This window comes from Somniosus microcephalus, chromosome 17, assembly GCF_052327205.1.
Source record: "Somniosus microcephalus isolate GS21.2 chromosome 17, FLI_Smic_1.0, whole genome shotgun sequence".
In the NCBI taxonomy this organism is placed as follows: domain Eukaryota; kingdom Metazoa; phylum Chordata; class Chondrichthyes; order Squaliformes; family Somniosidae; genus Somniosus; species Somniosus microcephalus.
The window spans coordinates 33378075-33405044 of record NC_141003.1 but is presented as its reverse complement, the minus strand read 5'-3'; the positions used below and the strand labels follow the sequence as shown (position 1 = coordinate 33405044).

At 43.7% G+C, this 26970-nt stretch overlaps 1 protein-coding gene across 2 annotated transcripts in view; it reads right to left on the bottom strand.

Moving 5' to 3' along the window:
* The window catches only part of lrrk2 (leucine-rich repeat kinase 2), a 304627-nt gene that overhangs the window by 251172 nt on the left and 26485 nt on the right, over positions 1-26970 (bottom strand). For both annotated transcript variants that reach the window (XM_086010172.1, XM_086010173.1), the window contains exons 9-14: positions 26719-26828; positions 22976-23055; positions 22729-22835; positions 22515-22644; positions 18363-18487; positions 10016-10152 (exon numbers count right to left, since the gene is read on the bottom strand). In XM_086010172.1, coding sequence (XP_085866298.1) covers positions 10016-10152; positions 18363-18487; positions 22515-22644; positions 22729-22835; positions 22976-23055; positions 26719-26828 — 689 coding nt within the window. The remainder of the gene's footprint in view (positions 1-10015; positions 10153-18362; positions 18488-22514; positions 22645-22728; positions 22836-22975; positions 23056-26718; positions 26829-26970) is intronic.

The following is a 26970-nucleotide window of genomic DNA, read 5'->3' as shown; positions in this document are numbered from 1 at the left end:
GAGATCGGGCCGGCCGAGCCCTCGGGGCTCGGGGCGGCCGGGGCTCCGGGACGATCGGGGGGGGGGGGGCGTGTCTGAGCTGGGCGGAGCAGAGCCCGAGCTCGGGCCTGGCGGGGCAAGAAAGGCCCAGGCTTTCAGGCCTAACAAAAAAACGGGGAAAGGTAGGAAAAAGAATGTTCAGGTTAGAAAAAATATTTACAAATGAATGAAGGTTTTTTTAAAAACAATTTAATAAATTCAATTTTATTTTGCTGGAAATGTATATTTGAAAAGAAAGACGCAGAAAGCAGGAAAAAGAATGGAAGCAAGATGGCGGCCACTCACCTCGGTTCAGAACGATAAGGCCCGCCCACACACGCACCGATTGGTCGACTGTCAGGTCACCGAAGCGTAGGATTGGTCAATCGTCAAGTCACTCAACACTCAACTGTAGGATGGCACGCACCAGGAACCTGCCGTACGATTGGTCGACCTCGATGTCACACGGTCACTAATGAGCTGCTAATGAGCGGAACGTTGAACGTTTTTTGCATACCGCGGGCGCGATCTTTGTCCGGCCGAAACGCAAATACGCCTGTGACCGGTCCGGAATCGCAAGCTTTCTTTTGACGCGACGCGCGCGTAGGTACGCTCTATAACTTTCAAACGTATAGAGAACGGACGGACAGACAGATATATAATATAAACTATTGGACCTCAAATACTATGGAATGGACGAAATACCCCTTTTGTCAAACTGTACAATTCAAACTAATTGAATTAATCCACAATTAGAAACAAAAAGAGAAAAAGTAAAAAAGAATATGGAATAAGGGCAGTAAATACAAGACAGGTTAGTCAGCACCCAAAATAGATAGTAGGCTAATATTTCAGATGACAACCCTCATCCAAATTAATCAATAGTTTGGTTAACAATAGTATAAACCTCTTGTAACCTGAACATATTGGGGGCAAATGTTTCACGCAACAGTTATTTACATAAAATGTAATATTATGATCTTGAATTTGTTTCTTTTAACTTTGTATGTGGTCTTTGGCTTATAATATATTGTCTCTTTTGTTTTCCCATCTTGAATTTTCAAAGCGCAGAGCTTCTGGATATTGTGTGCTTTGTTCCAAGGCCTGCTGTATAAATATTTGTTCAATGTTCAAGACTGCGTTTTATACTACAGCCACATGTCTTTAACCTATTTGTAAAGTGTGATACACATTTGGCAGACCCAAGCTGTACTGCCACTGTAGATCTCACTGAACCAACAGTGACAAAGAAATTCTATGTACACATGCTTGGATGCATGTACAAACCACAGGCAGGTCATTTTTTCCTATGATGAGAATGCAGTCAGGAGTTTGCAGTCCTCTTTCTACTAACATTGAAAAACCATTTTTATAAAGTACCCATGAGGTCCCTACAGATTGTCCAGAAGTTTTGAAACAAGGCTCCACACCAGCCTGGAGTTATACATGCAAATCAGTGTAAGACAGCCTTCTGAAGGGGATCTCATTCCATTTGACTTTAGTGCACCAAGGACCACAATCCAGGCTCAACTCTGCAATTATACGGTCACATTTGTGTCAGCGAACAACTAAAATTTCTTAAAGGAGAAAAGGGAGATAGAGAGCCATAGGGGTTTAGGTAGGGAATTCCGGAGCGTGGGGATGAGGTAGCTGAAGGCACTGTCGCAAGGAATGGAGGGGGAGGGGAGGGGAAGGCAGTGGCAGTGGGGAGTTGTAGGACTGGAGCAGATTACAAAAATAGGGAAGGGTGAGGCCATGGAGGGATTTAAACACAAAAATTAGAATTTTAAATTGCAGATGTTGGATAACAGGAGCTAATGTACATTAGCTGGGACAGGTGTGTGGATGAGTAGGAGTTTGGGCAAGATTTGCTGCGGACAGCAAAGTTTTAGATCAGCTGAACTTTATAGAGGATGGGAGGCTGACCAGGAGAGCATTGGAACAGTTGAGGCGGGAGGTGACAAAGGCATGGATGAGGATTTCATCAGCAAATGGGCTGCAGTAGGGGTGGAGGCAGATAATGTTATGCAGGTAGAAGTAGATTATCTTTGTGAGGGAGAGGATATGGGGTTAGAAGCTCAGCTCGGGGCTGAAGTTGCAAACATCCTGGTTCAGAAGAGGCACTGACCAGAGAAGGGGTTGGAATCAGTGGCAAGGGTACAGAGTTTATGGCTGGAGCTGAAGACAATGACTAGAAAGAAAAGAAAGACTATGATCATGTCAATGTTTAGCGAGAGGAATTTGCAGCTTATCAAAGACTGAATGTCAAGCAGGCTGATAACACAGCTGCAGAGAGAGGTGGTGGGGAGGTAGGGCTGGGTGGCAACAGCGTATGATCTGCGATGATGTTAAGAGGGACAAAATGTAAATGAAGAAGAGGGGGCCAAGGATAGATCCTTGGGGAGGACTCCAGATATAACAGTGTTGGGAAGGGAAGCCATTGCTGGAGGTGCTCTGGCTATGATCAGATAAGTAAGAGTGGAACCAAACAAGGGCAGTTCCATCGAGGAGGATGGCATGTTTGTCTGCACTAGAGAGGTAAAGGAGGGCTAATGCACCACAGAGAATGTTGTTAATGACTTGTTGGGGCCATTGCGATGCTTTGACAGGGACAGAAACCGGATTGGTGATAACAAATAAGGAGTTGCAGGAGAAATGGGCACAGATTTGGGAGACGATAACACATGACTTGAGAGGAAAGGGAGGTTAGAGATCGGGGGGGAGAAATTGGGTGAGTAGCGCCACAAGAGGCAGTCAGTGGCTGTAGCGCCACTGGCTGCGTCTCCCGCGATATTCAGTAGGGACGCTATTGGTGGCGTTAGGGATTTGCGCTGCACCGCCACCGATGACGTCATCGGTGTGCGCAGTGCCCCGTTCGCGATATTTGGTAGCGAACGGCGCAGTTGCGCCGTTCGCTACCCGTGCCCGGTTCACGGGGCCTTACTGTGCTGGCAGCGGCGCAAGTTAAGGTGGAGGTGCGGGGCAGCTGCTTTTTCGGCGGCCGCCTGCCAGCACCTCCGTCCCCGGCCTCCTAACCGCACCCCCCCCCCCCCCCGCGGCATTGCCGGCTGTTTCCCGAGAGCCCGGCACTTCTCCTTGGTGCCGGGCTCATTTGCTGGCACTCGCGAGCGGGGATTGCGCTGTTGCAGGCACCTCCCCCTTAACAGTGGGAGGAAGGCCTGCAGTACCGCTGCGGCACGTTGCGCTGCGATAATAAGTTTCAGCGCCCCAAGAGGGACGCGGAGCGCCTCGAGCCTCGCCCCGTGTCCCGTGTCCCTCGAGCGGCACTGAAACTGAATTTCTGGCGATCGGTATTACTCCGATCGCTGCGTTAAATCCTGCGCTCAGGCGACTTTTGCGCCACTTTGGCGCCCCAACCCAATTTCTAGGCCAGGGTGTTAGTTTGCAAGGACAGAGGGTTTTTCTTGTGTGGGGGGTGGGGTTTGAGGAGCGTGATGACAGTAGTTATGAAAGGGGGGGGTTACAGTACCTGAGGAGGGGATTACAATGTCAGTTCACAGTCATCGAACTGAAACGTTAACTCTATTTCTCTCTCCACAGATGCTGCTTGATCTGCCAAGTATTTTCAGCATTTTCTGTTTTTATTTCAGATTTCCAGCATCCGCAGTATTTTGCTTTTGTATCAGTTCACATGGATCTAGGAAGGAAATTTGGGTCATCAGCAGTTTAATTGAAATGGGGTCAAGGGAGCAGGGTGTGGGTCTTGTGGACGAGCTGAGCTCTAAGAGGACACGGGGCTATTTGGAGAGAAACTAGTGAGATCAAAACCCTCCAAACATAGCAGGTGCTGTTAAGGGGTTTATCACTTAGAGACACGCCACCAAATTGCTTTGTTTGGTCTCTTAGAAAAAACAATCTCCAATTAACCATATGACTTTGGATTCATATTCCAATATGGGGCTTTCGTGAGAAATTGGCCCCTTTTAAGCAAGCTTTAATACTAGATACAAAGATGCTTTCCATGGAAAATTGCCCAAAAGAGTCCTGAAACATGACCGCCTACAGAAATTACAGGTGGAAATACCTTTAACAAACCATTAAAAACCAAAGAAGAGTCATGTTGCAGCTCATTAGATTCTGCCCCTATACACTATCTAACATGCTCACTTGTAGCCTGTATTAACTGAAATCAGACACTGTAGCAATGTAATATATTAGTAACGAGTAGACCTGTACATTTAGATGGTAAGTAAAGAAAGAGATAAAGGTTTGGTTTAAAAGCCAGGGAGATGGAAGGGTGAGGTTAAATTAACGAAAAAAATTCTGAACATGGATCAACAGAAGACAAGCTGGATGATTTGAATGATCTTTCCTTATTCCTACTTTGTGGGATAACTATACTGATCGGACTATATAATTCCAAAACTTAGCAACAGCGATTTTTTGCCCAATGTTACTTCATAGAGCTGCCATTAATTCACATAAAAAACAATCTGAGGAAATACCAGTGCATTTGATAAACTAAGGCTCTGCAGTCTTGAAAGCAGACCTCTCAGGTGACCTTATTATTGATATATAAAGAAATTTAAATAGGATACAGAAAGTAAATCCAAAACTGTACTTCAGATATGCCTAGGTAGCAGGACAAGGTGGCGTTTGTTGAGGATTATGAAATGCAAATTTAGAACCAATGTCAGAACGTACCTTTTCACATGAAGGGTGATCAACAGCCAGGAAGGGTAATTAAGGCCAGAACGCTGGATTTTATAATGGGAAGCTAGTACGATGAGCTCCGATGGGCTTAAGGGCCTTCTTCCTCTGAACCAATTTGTTATCTTGTAACCATGAATACCAGCTCCAAAAATATATCTGGGACACAATTATTCTAATCTAACACCCAAGGACAGAATCACCTTCTCTGGTATTTTGCACACGTATGAAACTAACTATTGATCAGTTTCAAAATAAAAATCTGAATTTTCCTAAAATTATATACAAGCTCATAATAAGTCATATTGTAATAAATCAGACATCAAAATAAAATTCTTCGAAGTTTTTGATTAAATGAGCCCAATTCATCTCATTTTTAAACCATAAACTGCCCAGAACTAAGTTCATACATATATTTTGACACAGATAAAGTATTTTCTTTGCACTGAGTAGCTATCTGATAATTTTAACACCCACTGTGCTGGTTAACAGAATTCAAATTAATGGTTAGAAGTACATATTTTTTTTTTAAGTCACTTCCTGCCAGCACTCACTATACACTGACACAATGGGCTGGATTTTTACTTGGAGATAGGAAGGGCTGGATTGAGGTTGGGAAACCTGGAAAAACGGGTTTCCCTCAGGCTCTGCTGAATTTAACGGCAGGAACCGATTAACATTTTTTTCTCCGCTTCCTGGCTGCACCCAGCCAGATTGAGAAGTTGGCTGGCTGCCGGGCAGGTAGGCCTTCGGCATCAGGCCACAGCTGGGGAGCGGAGAAGAGGGAGGGGAGTTGGAGCAGGGGGGGGGGGGGTGGTTTGGACAACGCGTCAGAGATCGGAGGCCTCAGGGGTGAGATCAGAAGGGTCGGGGTGGGGGGGGGGTGTCCGATCGCGGGGGGTTGGCAAAGTAGGTACACTGGATCCAGCAGCTAAGTGGAAAGGCATTTGCCTTCTGGATCCAGCAGTCCTCACCTCCCTTTAGTTGGGGGGTTTCCAGAGGCTCGAGTTAAATAATTTGAAATGGTGGCTCAATATGAGGCATGCAGCCTCATTATAATATTTAAATTGCCAACCCACCTCCTGGGAGCGGGTTGGTTAACCGCAACCCCCCACCCCCCAATCCAAACCCCGCCTCGCCTCGGTTAAAACTGGAAGTGGATGGGTTAAAGGCAGGTTGGAGGTCGGGATTCAGATTTTTAACACTTTAACCTCCCACCCAACCCAAACGCGCCCATTTTTGGGTGTTAAAATTCCCCCTGATGCACCCAAACTTCATATACTCTCTGGTTTTGAAATAAGCCTCCAATAAAAACAAAACATTTTGTCTTGGGCATTGCACTAGGTCTATAAAAACAACCACAAATCACAAAATAATTTTACCAAACATTTTGGAAGGCTTTTGGTACAATTATTTTTTATGATTTCCAAATGTGGTTGATTTTGAAGGTGTTGCATGCTGTATGAAACATTTCCATTTAAGACCACCATAATACTAATTTTTCTGAATTATCCATTCTCTCATTTCCACACCATCTCATTTGAGCAGAATAAATCATATCAACATTAATAAACAGCTCAATATTACATTTCTTATATATTTTTATGATGGACTGAATAATGTCTACACAATGGTTCTGCACAATGGTTCTGGTAAAATTATGGTTACAAAACAAATTCACCACACTTGACGGACTTTGGATTTAGTATAAACAATATCTATGCAATACACTATGCTGTTTCACAGTCTGTCAAAGGTACAGTGGCCTTGGCATTCAATTCCATTTTTAAACTGTGTTGCTGCATGCCAGCATAATGTGCAAGAACCCCAAATGGCTGTGTCACAGGGTGGTAGAGGGTTGTGATCTACCCTGTGCAGAAGTCCCAATAAATACGCTGAACAGAAAACTGGCTGAAACACATAAACTAAGTAATTAATTGGAAACTTTTCAGACTGGAAAAAGGTTACAAGCAGGGTATCCAAGGTTAATTTTGAGACCTGTGCTACCAGTGAGGCTAACTCAATAGACAAAGAAAATACAAGATGACTTGAATGCTTCAGATAACAAAGTCAATAATTGTTAGATGCAATAAAATGTAAAAAATAGTTGGTATGAGTATAGGTAATGACTTGTGTGCAACAGAGGTGGAACCAAGATATAAGCCCAGTGTCTGATTTTCTGTCCTTTTGTCACCGGATCATCTGCTGGGTCTAGCAAAAGTGAAGTACCTCATCAGTCTCACTGGCTCCCCAACGTGTGGGATATTTAAAACCTCGGATTTAACTGGCTGCAAATTCAGACAATTGGCCAGAAAGTGAGTGACCAGTCTACCCCACAGTCCAGGAAGCAATTATTAAAATTATTAGGTTTGAGAAGTTGTTGGGAGTCCTTGGTCACAGAGCTGGATCCATTCACTTTTGGAGGAACCCAGCAGATAATGAAAGAAGAAAAAACAAGCTTTACTGAAACTAAAACAAAGACAATCACCTCAGTTTGTAACATGAACATTGAGGGAGCAGATGCTCCCTCTACAACTGTCCCTATGAGCATGGCACCAAGGAACCAAGAGAAAAAGAGTATGGAGCAGATGCTGAAGGCAGTAGCGCAAAGCACCGATCATGATATTAAAAAAGTCTAGTTAGTTGCTCATTTTAGATCAATGGGTAGAAAAATACAAACAGATTAACTCATTCCACACTGGCTTCAACAATTCTACTTCTTTCTGCTAGAGAAAGCTTGGACGAATTGGCCTCAAACGCAGGACTACTATACACGTTCTGGTCTTGCATTCATTGGCAAACTTTGTGGATAGGGTTTCTGGAAGACATAAAGATCACAATGGGCCTGATGGTCCCCTGGGCTTGGGGACATTTCCCTCCCCCAAAATGCAGGTTAACACAGCTCTCACTGCTAGCAAAGAAAATACATTCTGCTCTCTAGCCACTGTACCACAATAAGAATGACCCCTAGACCCCTTTCCCTTACAGAGCAATTGAAAACCACAGTCCTCTGTATCATGCAACATGCGCAGAATTATGTCAGTACCTCAATTTGTAATACAAATGTATATTTTTCTATGATCGGGATATATTGTGATTCAACAATCATTATGTACCTGTAATTGTAATGGTTTTATGAACATACGAACAATAACGGACAGGTAAAGACCCCCTGGGTCCATCGACCCTGTCCCACACAACTGCTATACCTTGTGTATCACAATATATACACTCCATCCCATCTGAAACCATGTGATCTCCTGGGAGAAGCAAAAAACCCAGGCCAACATAGGGAAAAAAATTCGGGAAATTCCTCTCCGACCCATCTAGGCGATTGAAACTAGTCCAGATCATCACTCTGGCCCTGAATTCCCTGCAGTACCTACCTTTTGTAAGAGGTGATCTCCGCCCCAGCCACAAAGAGGCCCAGCTCTCGCTTGAAGGAATTCAGCGAATCAGCATCCACTGCACAAGACAGCAGCCTGTTCCAGAGGTCCACTATTCTCTGGGAAAAGAACCACCTCTTGACATCTAACCTAGATCTAGCTTTATACAACTGAAATGTGTGACCCCTCGTCCTCCCATCTTATGTTCATTAATAAATAGACATTCTTATTATGAACACAGCTAGCTTTTGCTAGACACTTTATTGAGCACATGTGGACTAGGTACAGTATCTGTAGAGGCATCCATCTTGACTGCTGCCTTGTGGGTAGCCTAGTGCCTCATGGGTAATGTAGTCTAATATACATACGGCTGGGTAGTGTAGTCTTATATACATACAGCTCTACCTAGTGTCCACTATAGAATGACATGTTATTGATCATTACACTCCCTAACCTATTTAATTGAAAAACTGTCAACTGGAACACAATCTATTCCCTTCATTATCTTATAAACCTCAACCAGATCACCTCTAAAGTGCAGAGTCCCAGCTCTTTTAGCCTATCTTGATAACTAAGATGCTTTAAACTAGAAAATAGTCTAGTGGCCCTCCTCTGCACTGTCTCCAAAGCCTCAATATCACCTACCATGTGTGGAGACCAAAACTAGACACAGTATTCCAAGTGCAGCCTGACCAAGGTCTTGTACAAGGACAAAATAGTATGCCTCGTCTTATACTCAATTGTCCTATGGATACACCCTAACACCCTATTTGCTCTAGCTATCTCTTCACAGCATTGCTCATGTACCTTTAAGGATGTATGCACTAGAATGCCCAAATCTATCTCCACGTTCTTTAATGTGTTTCCCTGAAGGGTGTATGAATGTTGAGCATTTGCCCTGCCCACATGCAAAACACTGCACTCACCCAAATTAAACATCATTTGCCAGTCATGAGCCCAATCTCCCAACACATTAAGATCTGCCTGAAGCAGATGAGCGTCATCTACAGTCCTGATACTCACAGATCTTGGTATCATCTGCAAATCACAGTCCCAATACTGACATCCAGATCATTAATAAAAATAGTAAAGTGCAAGGGTCCCAACACCAATCCCTGCAGGACACCACTGGTGACTTTCTCCAAACAGATCCAAATCCATCTGTAATTACTTTTTGCCTACGTCCCGCTAGCAAGTTCTCAATCCTGCTCAATATATTACCACTAGTACCAGAGGCTTTAATCTTATAGAGAAGCCTCTTGTGCGGTACCTTACCAAAAGCTTTTTGGAAGTCCAAGTAGACAATGTCTACTGCACTTCCCTCATCCACCAACTTTGTAACCTCTTCAAAAATACAATTAGATTTGTAAGACATGACCTTTTTATGAAGCAATGTTGGATTCCCTAATATGTCTCTTTCTATCCAACCATTCATACATTGCATCCTTAATGATTCCCTAAAGCATCTTACCTATTACTGATGTTAAACTAATGGGCCTATAGTTACACCGGGTCTGTTTTGTCACCTTTTTTAAAGATAGGGACTACATTAGCCTCCTTCCAGTCTATAGGAAACATTCCAGAGGGCAGTGAGCTATTAAAAATATAGGTTAGGGGCTCAAACAGCACATGTCCCAGCTCCCTGAGGAACCTTGAGTGGATATTATCTGGCCCGCTGCTCTATTTTCAAGTTCTTAATTCTTTCTAAAACAATCTGTTCATCTATGTTAATATTACTAGTTTTGTTAGTAACATTATTAAATTCTAGTAGTGGAGCATCATCTTTAAGCGTGAAGACAAATGCAAAGTACTCATTAATATTTTCTTTCACAATTTTTTTTAAATGTTGCAGTTGATCCTGAAAATTTTAACCTACATATATTTTATATGCATAATTAAACACATGGAATAAGTAGGACTCCAATTTGTTTTGTTCTTACCTTGTTCAAAGCTTCAAGAACCAATCCATGAAAACCCTCCAACAAACACTGCTGTTTAATTAAATTCTGCATTGATTCCAACATGTCTGTATCTTCCTCTGCATCCATCGTGCCCTCTTTCAGATTGACTTTGGATACTAGGTAGTAATACAAATAAACCCAATTAGAAGCAGTTCAGAAGAACTTAAAGAAACAAAGGGGAGAATTATATCCTTGAAAAATAGGGTAGGTTTGGATCATGGGGGTAGTTAAATTGTTAAAAATCAGATTCCTGACCTGAACCCGCCCACTTCCGGTTTTAACAGAGGCAGTACAGTGGGGGGGGCGGGCAGCCAACCCGCTCCCAGGAGGCGGGACGTCAATTTAAATATTTTAATGAGGCTGGAAGCCTCTTCTTTAACCTCCATTTTGTTTTTAACTGCATCTGGTCGGGATTTACACACTTCGTAAAACCCGGCAGTTACAGCAAGGCGGGGATTGCTGCATCCAGGAGGCAAGTGTCTTGACACTTACCTCCTGGGTCTAGGGTCCCTACCAACACACCTGACGCGATCGGAGAACCCCCCTCAAGGTTTCCGATCACCTTCCCGGACCCTCCCTTGCCCCCTGCCGCCCCCACAATGATCCCGATGCCGGCCCTGATCTCCTCTATTGCTCCCCACCCGGTCCCTTGACGGCCCCGAACTCTTGCTTCCCTCCACGTGACCCCTCCCCCCCGGTCCCTCAACTGCCCTGCTCTCTTCCCCCCCCCCCCCCCGCACCGCAATCCCTCGATGGCCCCGATCTCTTGTCCTCCCCCTCAGTCCCTCAATGGCCCGGATCTCTTGCTTCCCTCCCACCTCCCCAGATCTCTCGCCTCCCCCCGCAGTCCCTCGATGGCCCCGATCTCGTGCCTTCCCCACCCCACCCCCACCCAGTCCCAGTCCCACGACGGCCTCGATCTCTTGCTTCACCCCTATCCCCCTCGATGGCCCCATTCTCTTGCCTCCCCCTCTCCATCTGGCTGGCTGCGGGTGGGAAACAGAGGCTTCAAATGCAAATCAGGCCCTGCCATTAAAGTCGGCAGGTCCTGCGGGAAACCCATTCTCCTGACCGCATCAGAGCCCCCCACTTCACCCCCATGAAAATCCAGCCCAAAATGAGAGAAAATTTCAAATGAAAAATTCTGCATAAATACTCCATGATTACTAAAGGTAATCCAGATTAGCTCTCCATCCTCTTTCCTACATTATTCAACTTTAGGCAGCATTACAGATTTAACCCGAGCCATTGTGCCACAAAAACCATCAGGTCCCATATAATATTTGACATTTGGGTACATTCCTCAGAAAAACAACAATACCTAAAGTTCTTACTTTAGTTCTGTGCACCTGCCTACCACAACAATCCCCTTCCTCTTCTTTGCATTCATTTACAGAAATCTCCTTTTGAATGGATTAAGTTTATTCAATATTCTCCATATTGTTCCCATTCCCCCTGTACATAGCTAGCGTTTCATCAAAGTGAAAAACTTTTTTGTCCAAAAAGATCATCCAGCCATAATCACCTAAATTAACCCTTACTGTTAACAGAATACATTATGTCTGTCAGGTGTTCATTACATTGGCGTGCCACCAGCAGTACACTTAAATATGCAAATCCAGGCCAGAAAATAGTCTTGATAATCTAATTGATACAAGACTGTATGACCATGATCCATAAATAGGCCCCTTAGTTTGCTGGCATTCTCCACTGTTTTCAAACTGATCCTTTAAATTTTACAGGGGTCTTTCAAGGTCAGGTTCTCAAACAGGTTGTCAGGACTGTTTAACATTAAAATTTGTTGTTCTGCCAAAATAAGATCATCTTTTCAACTAATGAAGGGAGGGTTCTGTCAGTGCATACTTAGAAAGAAACAGATTGCTGTTTTTTCTGCTCTGAACATATATATGCTGAACATCAAAACAACATTTCAACATTTCTTGTTATTAACAGCGAGTTTAAGTCTGCTCTTGCTGTTAATACAGCAGCAATTTCCATCCTTGGGCCCAGTAGGCAAGTGGAAGCTGTCCATTAGCCACTGGGCTAGAAACGCTGATTGACTGCTTTTGAATTAAAAACATTTCTGATCCATGCAACTGTGGAAAAGTGATGAGGAACTTTAATAAGGCAGTATTAAAAAAAATTTTTATTTAACCTGATCAGGACCACAAGTATAATATTCCTCAACCCTAAATTTAGCTAGTAATCTTTAAGTAAATCTGGCCACGGTGATGCCATCACTGGCCTCCTGGGCAGCATGCAAGAGTGATGTCTCAACATTCACTGGAACTCAGCAAGACACTTCCCAAGGCACGCACAGATCTGTCCAATAAGGGGCAGTGTTGAAAATATAGAATTCATTGCATGACAACACATTACCAGAAATTTCACATGGACATAAGCCAAACCTCTCAAGTACCTACCCTTGTGTGTTGTTAGTTGGTATGATTGCACTAGGATGAGGGTGAGTGTGAGGGGTGGCTAGTGAGATGGGGAAGTGATAATGTAGATAGAGAGGGATGGGTGGAGGTGCAAGTAAGGATGTGCAGGAGAAGGGTAAAGAAGGCAGAGTGATGGGGGATGTGTTGAGTGGCACAGCAGGGTGAGTTTGAGTGTGGCTTTGTAGTAACGTTTCGTGACCCACTGAGATCATTGAAAGGTTGGCGCCACTGCAGCCAGGGACCCCCGACAACATCCCTGCTTTTGCCCTCCTGTGCAACGTGCAACCAGGCTGCATTGGTGTCCTGGGGAAATCTCTTCTGCCCTTGGAAGGGAAGAGAACCTCACTGCGTGCTGCGACTCCCTCCATAAGCATATGGAGGGAGTCATGCGTGAGCCTGGGTGCAGACGTGCACCTTTGTGCAATGCTGGTCAGTGTTTGCAGCACCTCAATGCTGTCAAACACTGACAGAACAACAGTCAAACTCAATGTGACCATGGTCCCGTTAAGAAAGCCGGCTGATGACGCGTCATCAGACCCGCTTCCTGTTAATTGGCCGGGAAGCCAGCAGGGCGGACTTAACAAGGCCAATCAAGGGAAAATCCCTTTGACAAAGCAGCTGCAGCCGGGAGTGTGTCCGGAACCCGGCAACCAGCTATCCTGCCGCCACGGAGAAAATCTAGTCCAATGTTACTTTACCTTGGCTCCTTAGAATAGCAGTGCACCAAGGGATGCAACACTGCTATTCAAGAAAGGAGGGAGAGAGAAAACAGGGAACTGCAGGCCAGTTAGCCTGACATGAGTCGTCAGGAAAATGCTGGAATCCATTATTAAGGACATAGTAACAGGGCACTTAGAAAATCATAACAGGATTAGGCAGAGTCAACATGGTTTTATGAAAGGGAAATGGTGTTTGACTAATCTATTAAGAGTTTTTTGAGGACGTAACTAGCAGGGTATATAAAGGGGAACCAGTGGATGTAGTATATTTGGATTTTCAAAAGGTATTCGATAAGATGTCACATGATAGGTTGTTGCACAAGCAAAGGGCTCATGGGGTTGGGAGCAATGGGGGAAAAATTCAGATGCTTTGCGCCTCCAGTTAGCGCCAGGGGTGCAAAGCAACTAGTGCCCAGGCACGGTGCCACCAACACCTTCCGCGAAATTCAGTGGGAGGTTAGCGGCGGCAGTCACCGTTAGTGCCTGGCGGCGCTGCGCCGCCGATGACGTCATCGCCATGCGCAGTGCCCCGGCTGCGATCTTCGGTAGCGCCCCGACTTACCGCCGGACGCCCATGTCCGACGGGGTCAGGGGGGGGCCTACCTGCAGCCAGGGCAGCGCTAATTAAAGGCGAGGTGCCTGGCGGCCATTTTTCTTGCTGGCCGCCTGCCAGCACCTGCCCCCGTTGCCTTCCCTGGTCTCCTGAGCAGCCCCCCCCGCGGAGTGTCAACTGCGCTCAGTGAGCCCAACAATTCTCGAGTGCCGGGCTCCTTTACCAGCACTCCAATCCCTGGTGACCCAGCTGGGCCCCGGGTCGTGCTGCGCAAGGCCCCTCCCCTTTAAGAAAGGGAGGAAGGCCTGCAGAACCGCGGCACGTAGTCACAAGCTATTCCCTCGCAGCGCCCCAAGAGGGAGGCGGGGCGCTTCCAGTCGCGCCCCTCTTCCCTCTTGGGGCGCTACCGATTAATTTCGGCCGCAGGCGCACTAATTTTTTCGGGGCGTTGGCGAAGTTAGAGCCCCAAAGGGGACGCGACTCAATTTTTCCCCCAATATATTAATATGGATAGAGGATTGTTTAAAGGATCGAAAACAGACAGCAAGAGTAAATGGGTCATTTTCAGGTTGGCAAGCTGTTACTAGTGGGTGCCACAAGGATCAGTGCTCGGACCTCAGCTATTTACAATTTATATTAATGACTTGGATGAGGGGACCGAGTGTAATGTATCCAAGTTTGCTGATAATACAAAGCCAGGTGGGAAAGTAAGCTGTGAGGAGGATACAAAGGGTCTGCAAAGGGAGGTTATTCACTTTGGTAGGAAGAATAGAAAATCAGAATATTTTTTAAATGGTGAGAAACTATTAAATGTTGATGTTCCGAGGGATTTGGGGGTCCTTGTACACAAAACACGGTTAACATGCAGGTACAGCAAGCAATTAGGAAGGCAAATGTTATTTTGGCCTTTATTACAAGGGGGTTGGAGTACAAGAGTAAGGAAGTCTTGCTGCAATTGTACAGGGCTTTGGCGAGACCACACCTGGAGTACGGTGTACAGTTTTGGCCTCCGTACGTAAGGAAGGATTTCCTTAGGAGGTGCAACAAAGGTTCACTAGATTGATTACTGGGATGAGAGTGTTGACCGATGAGGAGATTGAGTAGAATGGGCCTATACTCTTGGGAGTTTAGAAGAATGAGAGGTGATCACATTGAAACATAAGATTCTTATTCTAAGAAGGCTTGACAGGGTAGATGCGGAGAGGCTGTTTCCCCTGGCTGGTAAGTCTAGAAAGAGCTGAATTCCAGAGGTGAGGTGAGAGTGACTACCCTGGATATCAAGGCAGCATTTGACCGAGTGTGGCGCCAAGGAGCCCTAGTAAAATTGAAGTCAATGGGAATCAGTGGGAAAACTCTCCACTGGCTGGAATCATACCCAGCACAAAGGAAGATGGTTGTGGTTGTTGGGAGGCCAAGGAAGGTGGTTGTTGGAGGCCAATCATCTCATCATCACTGCAGAGCAGTGGCCTCGGCCCAACCATCTTCAGCTGCTTCATCAATGACCTTCCCTCCATCATAAAGTCAGAAGTGGGGACGTTCGCTGATGATTGAAATGTTCAGTCCCATTCACAACTCCTCAGATAATGAAGCAGTCTATGCCCGCATGCAGCAAGATCTGGATAACATTCAGGCTTGGGTGGATATATGGCAAGTAACATTCGCGCCACACAAGTGCCAGGCAATGACCATCTCCAACAAGAGAGCATCTAACCACCACCCCTTGACATTCAACGGCATTACCATGGCCAAATACCATGGCCGAATCCCCCAACATCAATATCCTGGGGGGTCACCATTGACCAGAAACTTAACTGGGCCAGCTACATAAATACTGTGGCTACACAAGCAGGTCAGAGACTGGGTATTCTGCAGCGACTGTTTCACCTCCTGACTCCCCAAATCCCTTCTACCAACTACAAGGCACAAGTCAGGAGTGTAATGGAATACTCTCCATTTGCCTGGATGAGTTCAGCTCCAACAACACTCAAGAAGCTCAACAACATCCAAGACAAAGCAGCCCGCTTGATTGGCACCCCATCCACCACCTTAAACATTCACTCCCTCTACCACCGTTGCTGCAATGTGCACCATCTACAAGATGCACTGCAGCAATTCGCCAAGACTTCTTCGACAGCAACTCCCAAACCCACGACCTCTACCACCTAAAAGCACAAGGGCAACAGATGCATGGGAACACCATCACCTCCAAGTCACACACCATCCTGACTTGGAAATATATCGCCGTTCCTTCATAGTCGCTGGGTCAAAATCCTGGAACTCCCTCCCTAACAGCACTGTGGGAGTACCTTCACCATGCGAACTGCAGCAGTTCAAGGCGGCGGCTCACCACCACCACCTTCTCAAGGGCAATTAGGGATGGGCAATAAATGCTGGCCTTGCCAGAGACGCCCACATCCCAGGAACGAATTAAAAAATAGGGAGCATCGTCTCAGGATAAGTGGTCAGTCATTTAGGAGAGATGAGAAGAAATTTCTTCAGAGGGTTGTGAATCTTTGAAATTCTCTACCCAAGGGGGCTGTGGATGCTCAGTCGTTGAGTACATTCAAGGCTGAAATCAATAGATTTTTGGACTCTAAAGGAATCAAGGGATATGGGGATCGGGCAGGAAAGTGGAGTCAAGGTCGAAGATCAGCCATGATCTTGTTTAATGGTGGAGCACGCTCGAGTGGCCGTATGGCCTATTCCTCCTCCCATTTCTTATATTCTTATTATACTGTGTTAGTTTGAGCTTCTCCAGCACTTTTGTCTTATGTTCACTGTAAAAAGGCAATTTCCATAAGGAGACTGAGGTGTTCAATGATCCAAAACCTGCCTGCTTATGCATGTTATATGTGAGGTAGCATGTCCAGGATTAAATTACTCTCTAATTCTGGTTTATAAAAGGAACCATAGGTCAGTGAGATGCCACTCTTCCAAAAGGCAGAAAGTACTGCTCAAACTAAGAAAAGCAAGTAGGCCAAAACTAATTGATAAAATATATTTATAGGTTAATACACAGAAGCCAGGTGATATAGCAACATAATTAAACTGAAATCAGATCACAAGGAGTTAAAATACCATTTTTAGAAAGTGAAAAGACTTTTAAATGAAAGTGGTTTGTGACTTTCACAAAGTGATGATATATGTGAATCTTAGTTCCTCCGCAGATTTCAGATCTCCAGTCAAAACTAAAATTACAGCAGAATTCCCTGTACTTAAATAAAGCAAAAGCCTTTGAAGTCAGAGCTGTCCATCATCATGATTAAAGACACAATAATGTACAAAATGCTAATGAGCAGATGCTCACCTATCATTTGGTTCCCAGAGACCTGGTAAAGACCATACATTTTCAATTTCAACTCGAGCTTTCAAAACACAGAAATAAGATGAGGAAATTTCCATATTTTGTCATAAATTGCAGACTGGATGCATCACGTGCATGAAATTAATCAACCATCTATTCTGTCATACATGGTATTATCAACAAAGATTTGCTGTACCCATCAGTCTTGGCTCAACGGTAGCACTGTCATTTTAGTTAAAAGGTTGTGGGTTCAAGCCCCACTCCAGAGACTTGAGCACCATAATCCAGACCTTCACTTCAGTGCAGTACTGATGGAGTGCAAGACTGTCAGAGGTGCCGTCTTTTGGATCAAATGTTAAACCGAGACCTCAACTGCCCTCTCAGGTGAATGTAAAAAACCCATGCTATTATTCAAAGAGCAGAGTTCTCCCATTATAATGGCCGAAATGTACCCTCAACCAACATCACAAACAGATTATCTGGTCATTTATCTCATTGGTATTTGTGAGATTTGTGGTGTGAAAATTGGCTGCTGTGTAATGTTCTCCCTAATTTTTTTTGGGGTGCGCCACCCTTTAACCTGCATGGCCCATTCAAAATTTCACACATGTGCGAAATGTCCCAGTGAAAAGCCAGTGATCGGCCTACGCAGAACCTCCAGACAGCTGCGCGGCCTTAGCGGGAACGTTGCTGCTGTGTTTCCCTACATTACAAGTGAGAGAACTTCAAAACTACTTCATTGGCTGTGAAGCACTTTGGGACGGTCCGGAGGCCTTGAAACACACTACATAAATGCAAGCTTTAAATTATGTAAAATGTAGTTATTTTTCTGAACTCATTTATGTCTGGTATACCCATGAACCCATTTATAATAATATACTGTCAACATCCACGGATGGCTGAGAAATATATTACAGCAAAATAGAAAATTCCACCACATAGGATACTAAAAAAAAAAGTAAAAAAAGTATCCTAAGAAATACATTTTTCCCAGGGTCACATGTCTTCCAACCTAGGAGGTATTACATCTTCTAAGCCTCCGTATCACCTCTAGTTCTTTGTATTTTGTTTTCCTTCCCTACCACCCCCATCTCAGAAATCTAGATAATTCTGGAATAAATCCAGTGATAAATAGTGAACAGTTGTAATAATTTTGCCTTTTTTTGCACACGAGAAACCTGGTTTTAATTCACTAAACTCTATTACTCCTTGGTAAAACCACTCCAGCACTTGAACATTTTTTTATTATTTTCCATTTTTTTTAAAACGGTAATTCATCAAACACAGTGGATCAGTATTTTTCACTTACCAGGGCATGTAATGTGTGACACAACTTGAAGGGCCTCAAGCTGTACCGAAGAATAGTTTGCATGACTCTTCAATATGTTCACTATTCTACTCAAAGTTAAGCTCATGACATCCAGACTCAGAGTACTGAAAATACATAAAATGATTATAGCACAGTAATTAGTGGCATAAAATCAAAATATAGTGTGATATATTTGTAGAATTCTGCTTTTACTTTATTTAAAAGTTTGCAAGGCTTGTAGACTGCATAATGCAGTGGATTTGTACACTATCCTTTTACATCTGGGATCTAGGCTTGAATCCAAAACATACTATCTGGATACAAAACAGACTATTTGGGATACAACTTGGCTCTCTTTTCCCGCCATGAGAATCCAATGTAAATGGCTTTGGACAGTTTCAACTCAGTTTCCAATATATATAGGTCTGCACCAGAACAGAAGCTTTTCTTTCAGATCTAAACCAGTAATATCATGCAAAGATACCACAAGAGCAGCTGGAGTACAAAGGTTAGAAATTCACACTGATGCTATATGGGGTGGTCTTGTGATATTGGGGGCTACACCTTTGAGACAGTGTATTAAAAGGGCTTTACTCTGCAAAGAGCACAGATTGTACTTGACCTGGGAGTTCTTAGCACTGAGCACTACATGCAAAAAGTTAGAAAGTGCTCCAAATTTTCATCAACGAGATCTCCATCTTGATAAGCGCAAACATTTACCAAAAAATTCTAAAATTAAAAAGTACTCTAAATTCCACTATTGTTTGGATAGCATATCTTCATTAGCAGATCTTCCATGGCATAGCTCATGGCAACTCTAAGGATATGCAGTTTTAAGAATAAGGACGTTATATCATGAAATTCACAGTTTAGCATACTGATTCTAAGATGGTCATTTACATTTAAGGTCACAATGTCTAATTACTGTAAATAGATTCTGAGGTAATTAGAGGATGACTGATTGAATCAGATTGCCCGATTATTCAGGGCAGCTACTTGTAAATCCATGGCTCTTCCCCAACGTCAGCAGAGCTCTGACAAAATGATTGGCTTACTTTCTCTATGATTATTTTGCATCTCTATCAAGTGTGATGGTGCATGCTAGTGACAAGACTTTAGAACATTGACCAAAAAATATATAGTTGCTCATTGTTTGCAAGTCAATGACATGTTAATGAAGTGTTACTGTGGTAAGCAACATTCTGCTAACAGCAACAGACTGTCAACTCTTTCATGGCCTGAATATCCTTGGTAAATGTAAAATATATAAAATAGCAAAATACTGTGGATGCTGGAAATCTAAAATAACAGAAAGTGCTGGAAACACTCAGCAGGTCAGGCAGCATCGAGGAGAGGAGAAACAGAGTCAACATTTTGGGTCGAACCCTTTATCAAAACTGGAAAAGGCTAGGGAGGAGATATTTTTAAGCAGGGGCAGGGAGGAGGGAAGGAAAGAACAAAGGGAAGGTCTGTGAGAGGATAGAAGGCAGGAGAGATTGAATGATAAAAGGGATGATAGTGCAAGGCAAAAGGAGGTAATGGGACAAGTTAAGAAACAAAAGATGGCTCTAGGTGATGTGCAGATGATGATGGCAGCAACATTAATAGCCACCATGTGAGGAAACAAGAGAAAAATAAAGTAATACAGGAGCCAATTTATAGTCTGAAATTGTTGAACTCGATGTTAAGTCCAGAAGGCTGTAAAGTGCCTAATAGAAAGATGAGGTGCTGTTCCTCGAGCTTACGTTGAGCTTTGTTGGAACAATGTAAAAGGCCGAGGACAGAGTGGGAGTGGAGGGGAGAATTAAAGTGACAGGCGACCGGAAGCTCGGGGTCATGCTTGCAGATTGAACGGAGGTGTTCCGCAAAGCGGTCACCCAATTTGCGTTTGGTCTCCCCAATGTAAAGGAGACATGAACACTCTCGACTTCTCTTCAGCAGCACCGACACACTCTATCTCAAAGCTGTCCTGGTCCACAGTTCCATTTCATCCTTCAACTCATCTGAGGCTTCAACAAAAAACTTTTCTTATTCTTTTCAGATGTCAAGGATCGCAAGCTTCATCAACTCTTGGACACCAATGCCCCTCTGGAACCTTCCTCCTCTTCACTCTCTTCTGACCCCATCCCTTCTTCCAATCTGACCCCCTGCTGTGTTTTCACTATCCCCTCTGATCTTCCCCTCTCTGACCCCGAACGATCAGTCCTTCGCAAAGGCCAGAGCTTCATCCCCTTATGCCTCCATTTAAATTAAATCGAGAGCTCGGCACGACGCCAAGCTCTTTTTCCATCTTCTTTCGTCTCCGTGCCCACTTCTTTGGCCAGGAGTCTTGCCCCCCGCACAGCGGACCCTTTCTCCCGCTTTCAGAATTCTCGGTCTACCTGGACCCCTCCCTCTGGCCTATTACCCTCTCTAGATATTTTCATTGCTAACTGCTATATCAAATATATACACAAATATACTTTCTACTGTAAATCACTTCTAAAAAGTATCACCCTTTGAATTTTAAATGTAGAATACCGCAAACTAGAATTACGAGGACATAAGGCACCACAACATATTTCTAAATTAGCAGTATTCTCGGCACAGAAATCAAAAGCCGATACCATTGTTATTTTTTTTTACAACTAAGAGGTTACCACAGGAAGTTCCTGAAACACCACAATTCAATATTTTCTCAATGGAGCCACATCTGTGCAATAATCACTTATCATTGTACAATTATCAGCCAATGTCCAATTTTCCCTAAGTTTAGAGTCAGCAGCAATAAGAGAACCTCGTCAGCAGTTGGTTCCCAATCTCAGCTGCGTCGTTAGGGCAAAGGCATCATGTGGTGATCAGAGAAACAGGGAGGGGAAAAAAAACATCAGACCCTCACTAATCAGGCTCTTGCATAGCTTCTAGCTGGAAAAAGAGGGGCTACTCTCCTACTTTCTCCTGTGGCCAGTGTGTTGTACAAGCCCCATGAACACCTCAAATATAAGTAGAAAAAATGAACTTACAGTAAGGCATACTGCACTGAAGCACAATTATCCAGCACCATGGAGTGGTGGAATGTAGGCTTCCATCTACAATAACTCGCACTATGGGCTCGATTTTCAGTGTGCCGTGGAGTCGGGATTGGAGGTGTGCGGGGGTTAAATTCCCGAAATCGGGGGTCCTGACCCCATGCCAGTTTCAAAGGAGGCGGGTACCCGCCCCGCACTGGGACCCGCCACCCCGAGGCAGGAAGGGATTAGTGCCAATTAACTGCCTGTTTACAGGTAGTTAACAGGCAGTTTTTAGCCTAATCCCTATTTTTAAGCTTGAACTGTGGGATTCCCGATGGCTCCAAACCACGTCAAGTTGGAGTCGTCGGGCCGTCGGGTTGAAGGGCTTGGAGGGGTCGAGATGTCAGTGTTCAGGTGAGTGATGTGTGCATAAGTGCAAAGGTAAGTGTGTTTGGTGTGTCTAAAGTGATTAAAGAAGTGTAAATTACCTTTTCTTACCTTTACAGCCTTCCTTCCTTTAGGTTCGGGGAGTCCCTCATCTCCCCAGCATAGAAAGCAGAATGGCTGCGAACTGTCAAAAGTGACAGCCTGCAGCTTTCTGTGCAGGAGAGATTTCTAACCGAGTCTGTGGAGAAGGACTCATGTTAGAAGTAAGACTGTCAGTGTTTGACAGCTTCAAACAGCTGTGAAACACTGATATTTCATCTGTCAAAACGTTTTGACAGATGAAATTTCAGTCTGTGACGTCACCTGTTGCCGGGTGGCCCTTAATTGGCCTGAGCGGGCTCAACAAGGTCAATCAAGTTAAAATCGTGTGGATTAGCCGCATCTCAATGGAGGTGGGACTGCAGCCCTGAAAGTTGTAGTCCCGCCTCCAACTCGACTCCTGAATGAAAATCCAGCCCATTGAGTTGTCAATCCCAGCAATGTTGTTTTTGGAGGTTAGATTATTGCCCCCAAAGAACAGAAGGAGAACTAAAGATACCAGCTCTTATAGACATCCCCGTGGTCTGCTTCAGAACAGCGCTCAAAAAGCTGGGAACAGTTAACCTAACATCTGTACATTGCACAGGAAAATCTGTGCTGTAACTTTAGCTGGAGAAAAGGAGTAAGCAGCTTTAAAAAAGTGTTATGATTCCTGCAAAAACATACAAAGATTTACCTTCCCAGAAATAGCTTATTAAGGAGTTTGCAGGCACTTTGCAGGACATCACAAGAGTCTGAATGTTTTTTCATTAGGTCCAGAATGTTGATATGTATCCCTTTTGCCAACAGAAGCTTTCTTATTTGTACTATTAAACAAAAAAAAACACACTATTAAAAAAAAAACTGGTTGCTTCAATATTTTATTGTATGTTTTCTCATCTTTAACTCACCGCTTTGGTCTGCCAAAGTTGCCAGAGCATTTGCAGCTGCCTGAAACACTTCTTTTGATGTGGAATGTAATAACATGGCTGTCATCACCAGTCTGTGAACTGGGTAGCTACAATATAATAAGATATTACTTTGAAGTATTCTGATCAGAATTATACAAATAGTAAGAAACCTTTCAAAAGATGCTTCAGTTACAAAAACACTGATGTCACAGCAAAGCATATTTTAATAGAAATTATATGCCAATACCATGCTTCTTCATCTTCAAACTTTGTATGAAGATCATTCTGATACACGAGTAGATTGTTCAGTGCCCAACAAGCTGCTTCCTGAAAGTTACAAAAAAGTGATCACTTTTGTGCTCCGCATGTTTTCGTACGCTAGTGCTTTGCACCTTCAACTAGTCACAACCAGAATTTTTTTCCCTCCAATAAAAACTCTGACTATTTTTTCCCTTTTGAATCACCTATTTTAGATGTGTCTCCTTTAATCTTTTCTTTGAAAAATCTAATTTGGCCAATCCAACATGACAGCATGATATATAAGAGGACATGTGATAAGAGGAAACACAAAGTGAAAAGTTGAAAAAACAAACATCTCTGTTGTGCAACACATACAGGCCTGGGAACTGCGGTTTATACAAAATAAACCTTTTGTTCACAGCTGCTGCAGGTCAGGTGGCCCATTTCTGAGTTGCTTTTTGTAAGCTATCCAGTTTTCAATGTATATCCTCTATAGATATCTGTGAAATTCACACTTTAATACTCAAATGCATTCACTTGAAGTAATAATCACAGAATACATCAGTTTAGCACAACTATTAATGGTTCGAGCAGTGTAAATATGACACTGTTCTGAAGCAATGAGTGAAGATTCTTAATTGTAAATGATTGCAAACTGAACAGGTTTGTGAAGCTGGGATTTCAATACTGTAAGCAAAGATTTGTCACTACTTCATTTTTTGAAGAAAGTATGCCACCACTTCTACTTGTTCCACTGTTGTTTCACATCCTTACTTTTTTCTCCCCTCACCTCACCTCATACTGTGGTTCAGTTCCACTGCCATCAACAACTCTCCAATGTCTAAGTAGCTATTCATAAGTGAACCTAAACAGTGAATATGTGACTACAAGAGGCATCACAATCAGGCCCAATACTTTCTTCACCCAATGTCCATAAACACACTCCTTTCCAGCAGGAATCACTGGACAGTAATCAGAAATTAGAACTCTGGAAGCTTATTCCCCCTCCGTTGAACGAGGGTGCTGAGGCTAACTAATACACTCACAGCCATTCAAGGAACATCAGCAAATAACAGTAAAGGCCAAGGATCAAATCTGGATGCATCCTAATCTATATGGTTTAATACCACACTGTACAGTGCACCTACCGGTTGAGCTACTTGAAGGTTTTTTTTGTTGTTTTCTTTAACAATAACATGGCATTCTCTGCTTTACAGAAGACTTTTTAAAACAAGCCAATTTTACAGAACAAAACTGACTCTACTTGAGCGATTGGGGTGGGGGGTGGAATTTCTTCAGTTGGTTTTCAGTGCTTCAACTGAATTTAAAACCTTCAGAAAAATTCAGTATTACTGTACTTGATACATCAATTTCAGCAAAGCAAAACAATGATACTGAGGATGCTGGTTTACTTCCTAAAAGTTTTAAACAACTATATATTTAAAAAATATGAAAATCAAACATTTCAAGTGAGAACCTAAGAACATATGAATTAGGAGCAGGAGTAGGCCATACGGCCCCTCTAGCCTACTCTGCCATTCAATAAGATAATGGCTGATCTTCAACCTTAACTCCGCTTTCCTGCCCTATCTCCATACCCCTCGATTCCAAAAATCTATCTATCTAAGCTTTGAATATACACAACGACTGAGCATCCACAGCACTTTGGGTCAGAGAATTTCAAAGATTCGCAACCCTCTGAGTGAAGAAATTCCTCCGCATCTCAGTCTTAAAAGGCCGACCGCTTATCCTGAGACTATGCCCCTAGTTCAACACTCTCCCAGCATTTATCCTGTCAATGCCCCTCAGAGTCTTCTCATTCTTCTAAACTCGAGAGTATAGGCCCATTCTACTGAATCTCTCTTCATAGGACAACACTCTCATCCCAGGGATCAATCTAGTGAACCTTCGTGGCATCGCCTATAAGGCAAGTATATCCTTCCTTAGATAAGGAGACCAAAACTGTGCCCAGTACTCCAGGTGTGGTCTCACCAGAGCCCTGTACAATTGTAGCAAGACTTTCTGACTCTTGTACTCCAACCCTCTAGCAATAAAGGCCAACATGCCATTCGCCTTCTTAATTGCTTGCTGTAACTGCATGCTAACTCTCTATGTTTCTTGTACTAGGACACCTAAATCTCTCTGAACACGAACATTTAATAGTTTCTCACTATTTAAAAAATATTTTGTTTTTCTATTCTTCCTACCCAAGTGAATAACCTCACATTTCCCCACATTATACTCCATCGGCCACCTTATTACCCACTCACTTAACCTGTCTATATCCCTTTGAAGGCTCTTTGACCGTGATTTTATTAATGGAGGCGGGTTGGGTGCGGGTCAGGTGGTTTCCGGCTTCCAGTCCCGCCCCCAGCTGCATCCGCTCCACAGACGTGATTTTCCCCTGATTGACCTTGTTAAGCCCGCCCTGCGGGCTTGCCGGCTAATTAAGAGGAAGCGGGTCAGATGACATCATTTGATGACACGTCAGCTGCTGGTTTCCTTAAAGGGACCATGCACAATTTTATTTTGACAGTTGATTTCAGTGTTTGATAGCATTGAGGTGCTGAAAACACTGACAATCACTGCACAAAGGTGACCTCTTGCACCCAGGCTCTCCAATGACTCCCTCCATAGGCTGGAATAGATGGCAGCTGCAGGCGAGGTGGCAGAAGCAATCTGTCACTGGTGAAAGAGGTTCTCCCAATGAGGTGGCACTGGACATGAATTTAAAAACTTGTAACCTAAAGAAAAGTATAAATGTATTAAAAATGCAGTTCCCAACATTCTCTTTCCTCTGAGATTCACCATGTGCAACACTGGATCCTTCACACCACTTCAGCAGCGGTCATCAATCCAGAAACATTACAGCAGACTCAACACGCCACACTTACCTGGCGTGGTGTCCGGATGTCGGGAAACCCGAGCCAGAAACGGCAAAATTCAAAAATAGGCCATAAACTACTTGTTAATAGGCAGGTAATTGTCTTTAATCCTCTTCCCGCCGCTGGCTGTCGGGACCATTCCGACACTTGGGATTGCAACCCGCCGTCAATAAAAACGATTTTAACCTTTGACCCATCTCCAAACCCACCCTCTGAGCGCTGGCAAAATCCAGCCCTTTGTGTCCTCCTCACATCTTACTGCTCTTACCTAGCTTTGTATCGTCAGCAAACTTGGATACATTGCACTCGGTCCCTTCATCAAAGTCATTAATATAGATTATAAATAGCTGAGGCCCAAGCACTGATACTTGCGGCACCCCACTAGTTACAGTCTGCCAATCTGAAAATGACCCATTTATCCCTACTCTCTGTTTTGTGTCTGTTAACCAATCCTTTATCCATGCTAATACATTACCCCCAACCCCATGTGCCCTTATCTTGCGTAACAACCTTTTATGTGGCACCTTATCGTATGCCTTTTGGAAATCCAAATATACTACATCCACTGGTTCCCCTTTATCCTGCTAGTTACGTCCTCAAAAAGCTTTAATAAATTTGTTAAACACGATTTACTTTTCATAAAACTATGTTGACTCTGCCGAATCATATTATGATTTTCTAAGTACCCTGTTACCACTTCCTTAATAATGGATTCCAGCATTTTCCCGACGACTGATGTCAGGCTAACTGGCCTGTAGTTCCCAGTTTTCTCTCTCCCTCCTTTCTTGAATAGCAGGGCTACATTTGATACCTTCCAATCCGCTGGGACCATTCCTGAATCTAGGAAAACAGTAATATCCCTCACCTGGACTTTCGTGTTCTCCTTGTACAATTCCAAAGCTTTACAGCAAGCCTCCATCCAGCAAAGATCATCTTTTCTTTTATCAAGATCCTTGTTCACAAATATTGTTTCAGCTTTGTAAAGAGACATTAAACGTATTAGTATCGCTTTACATCAAATGAAGTTCTATCATTGAAGCAAGCGATTCATCACTCAGATCTACTCAGAAATTGGGATTTCATGTATAAATTGTGGTATTCAGGCAGCAAATGATAC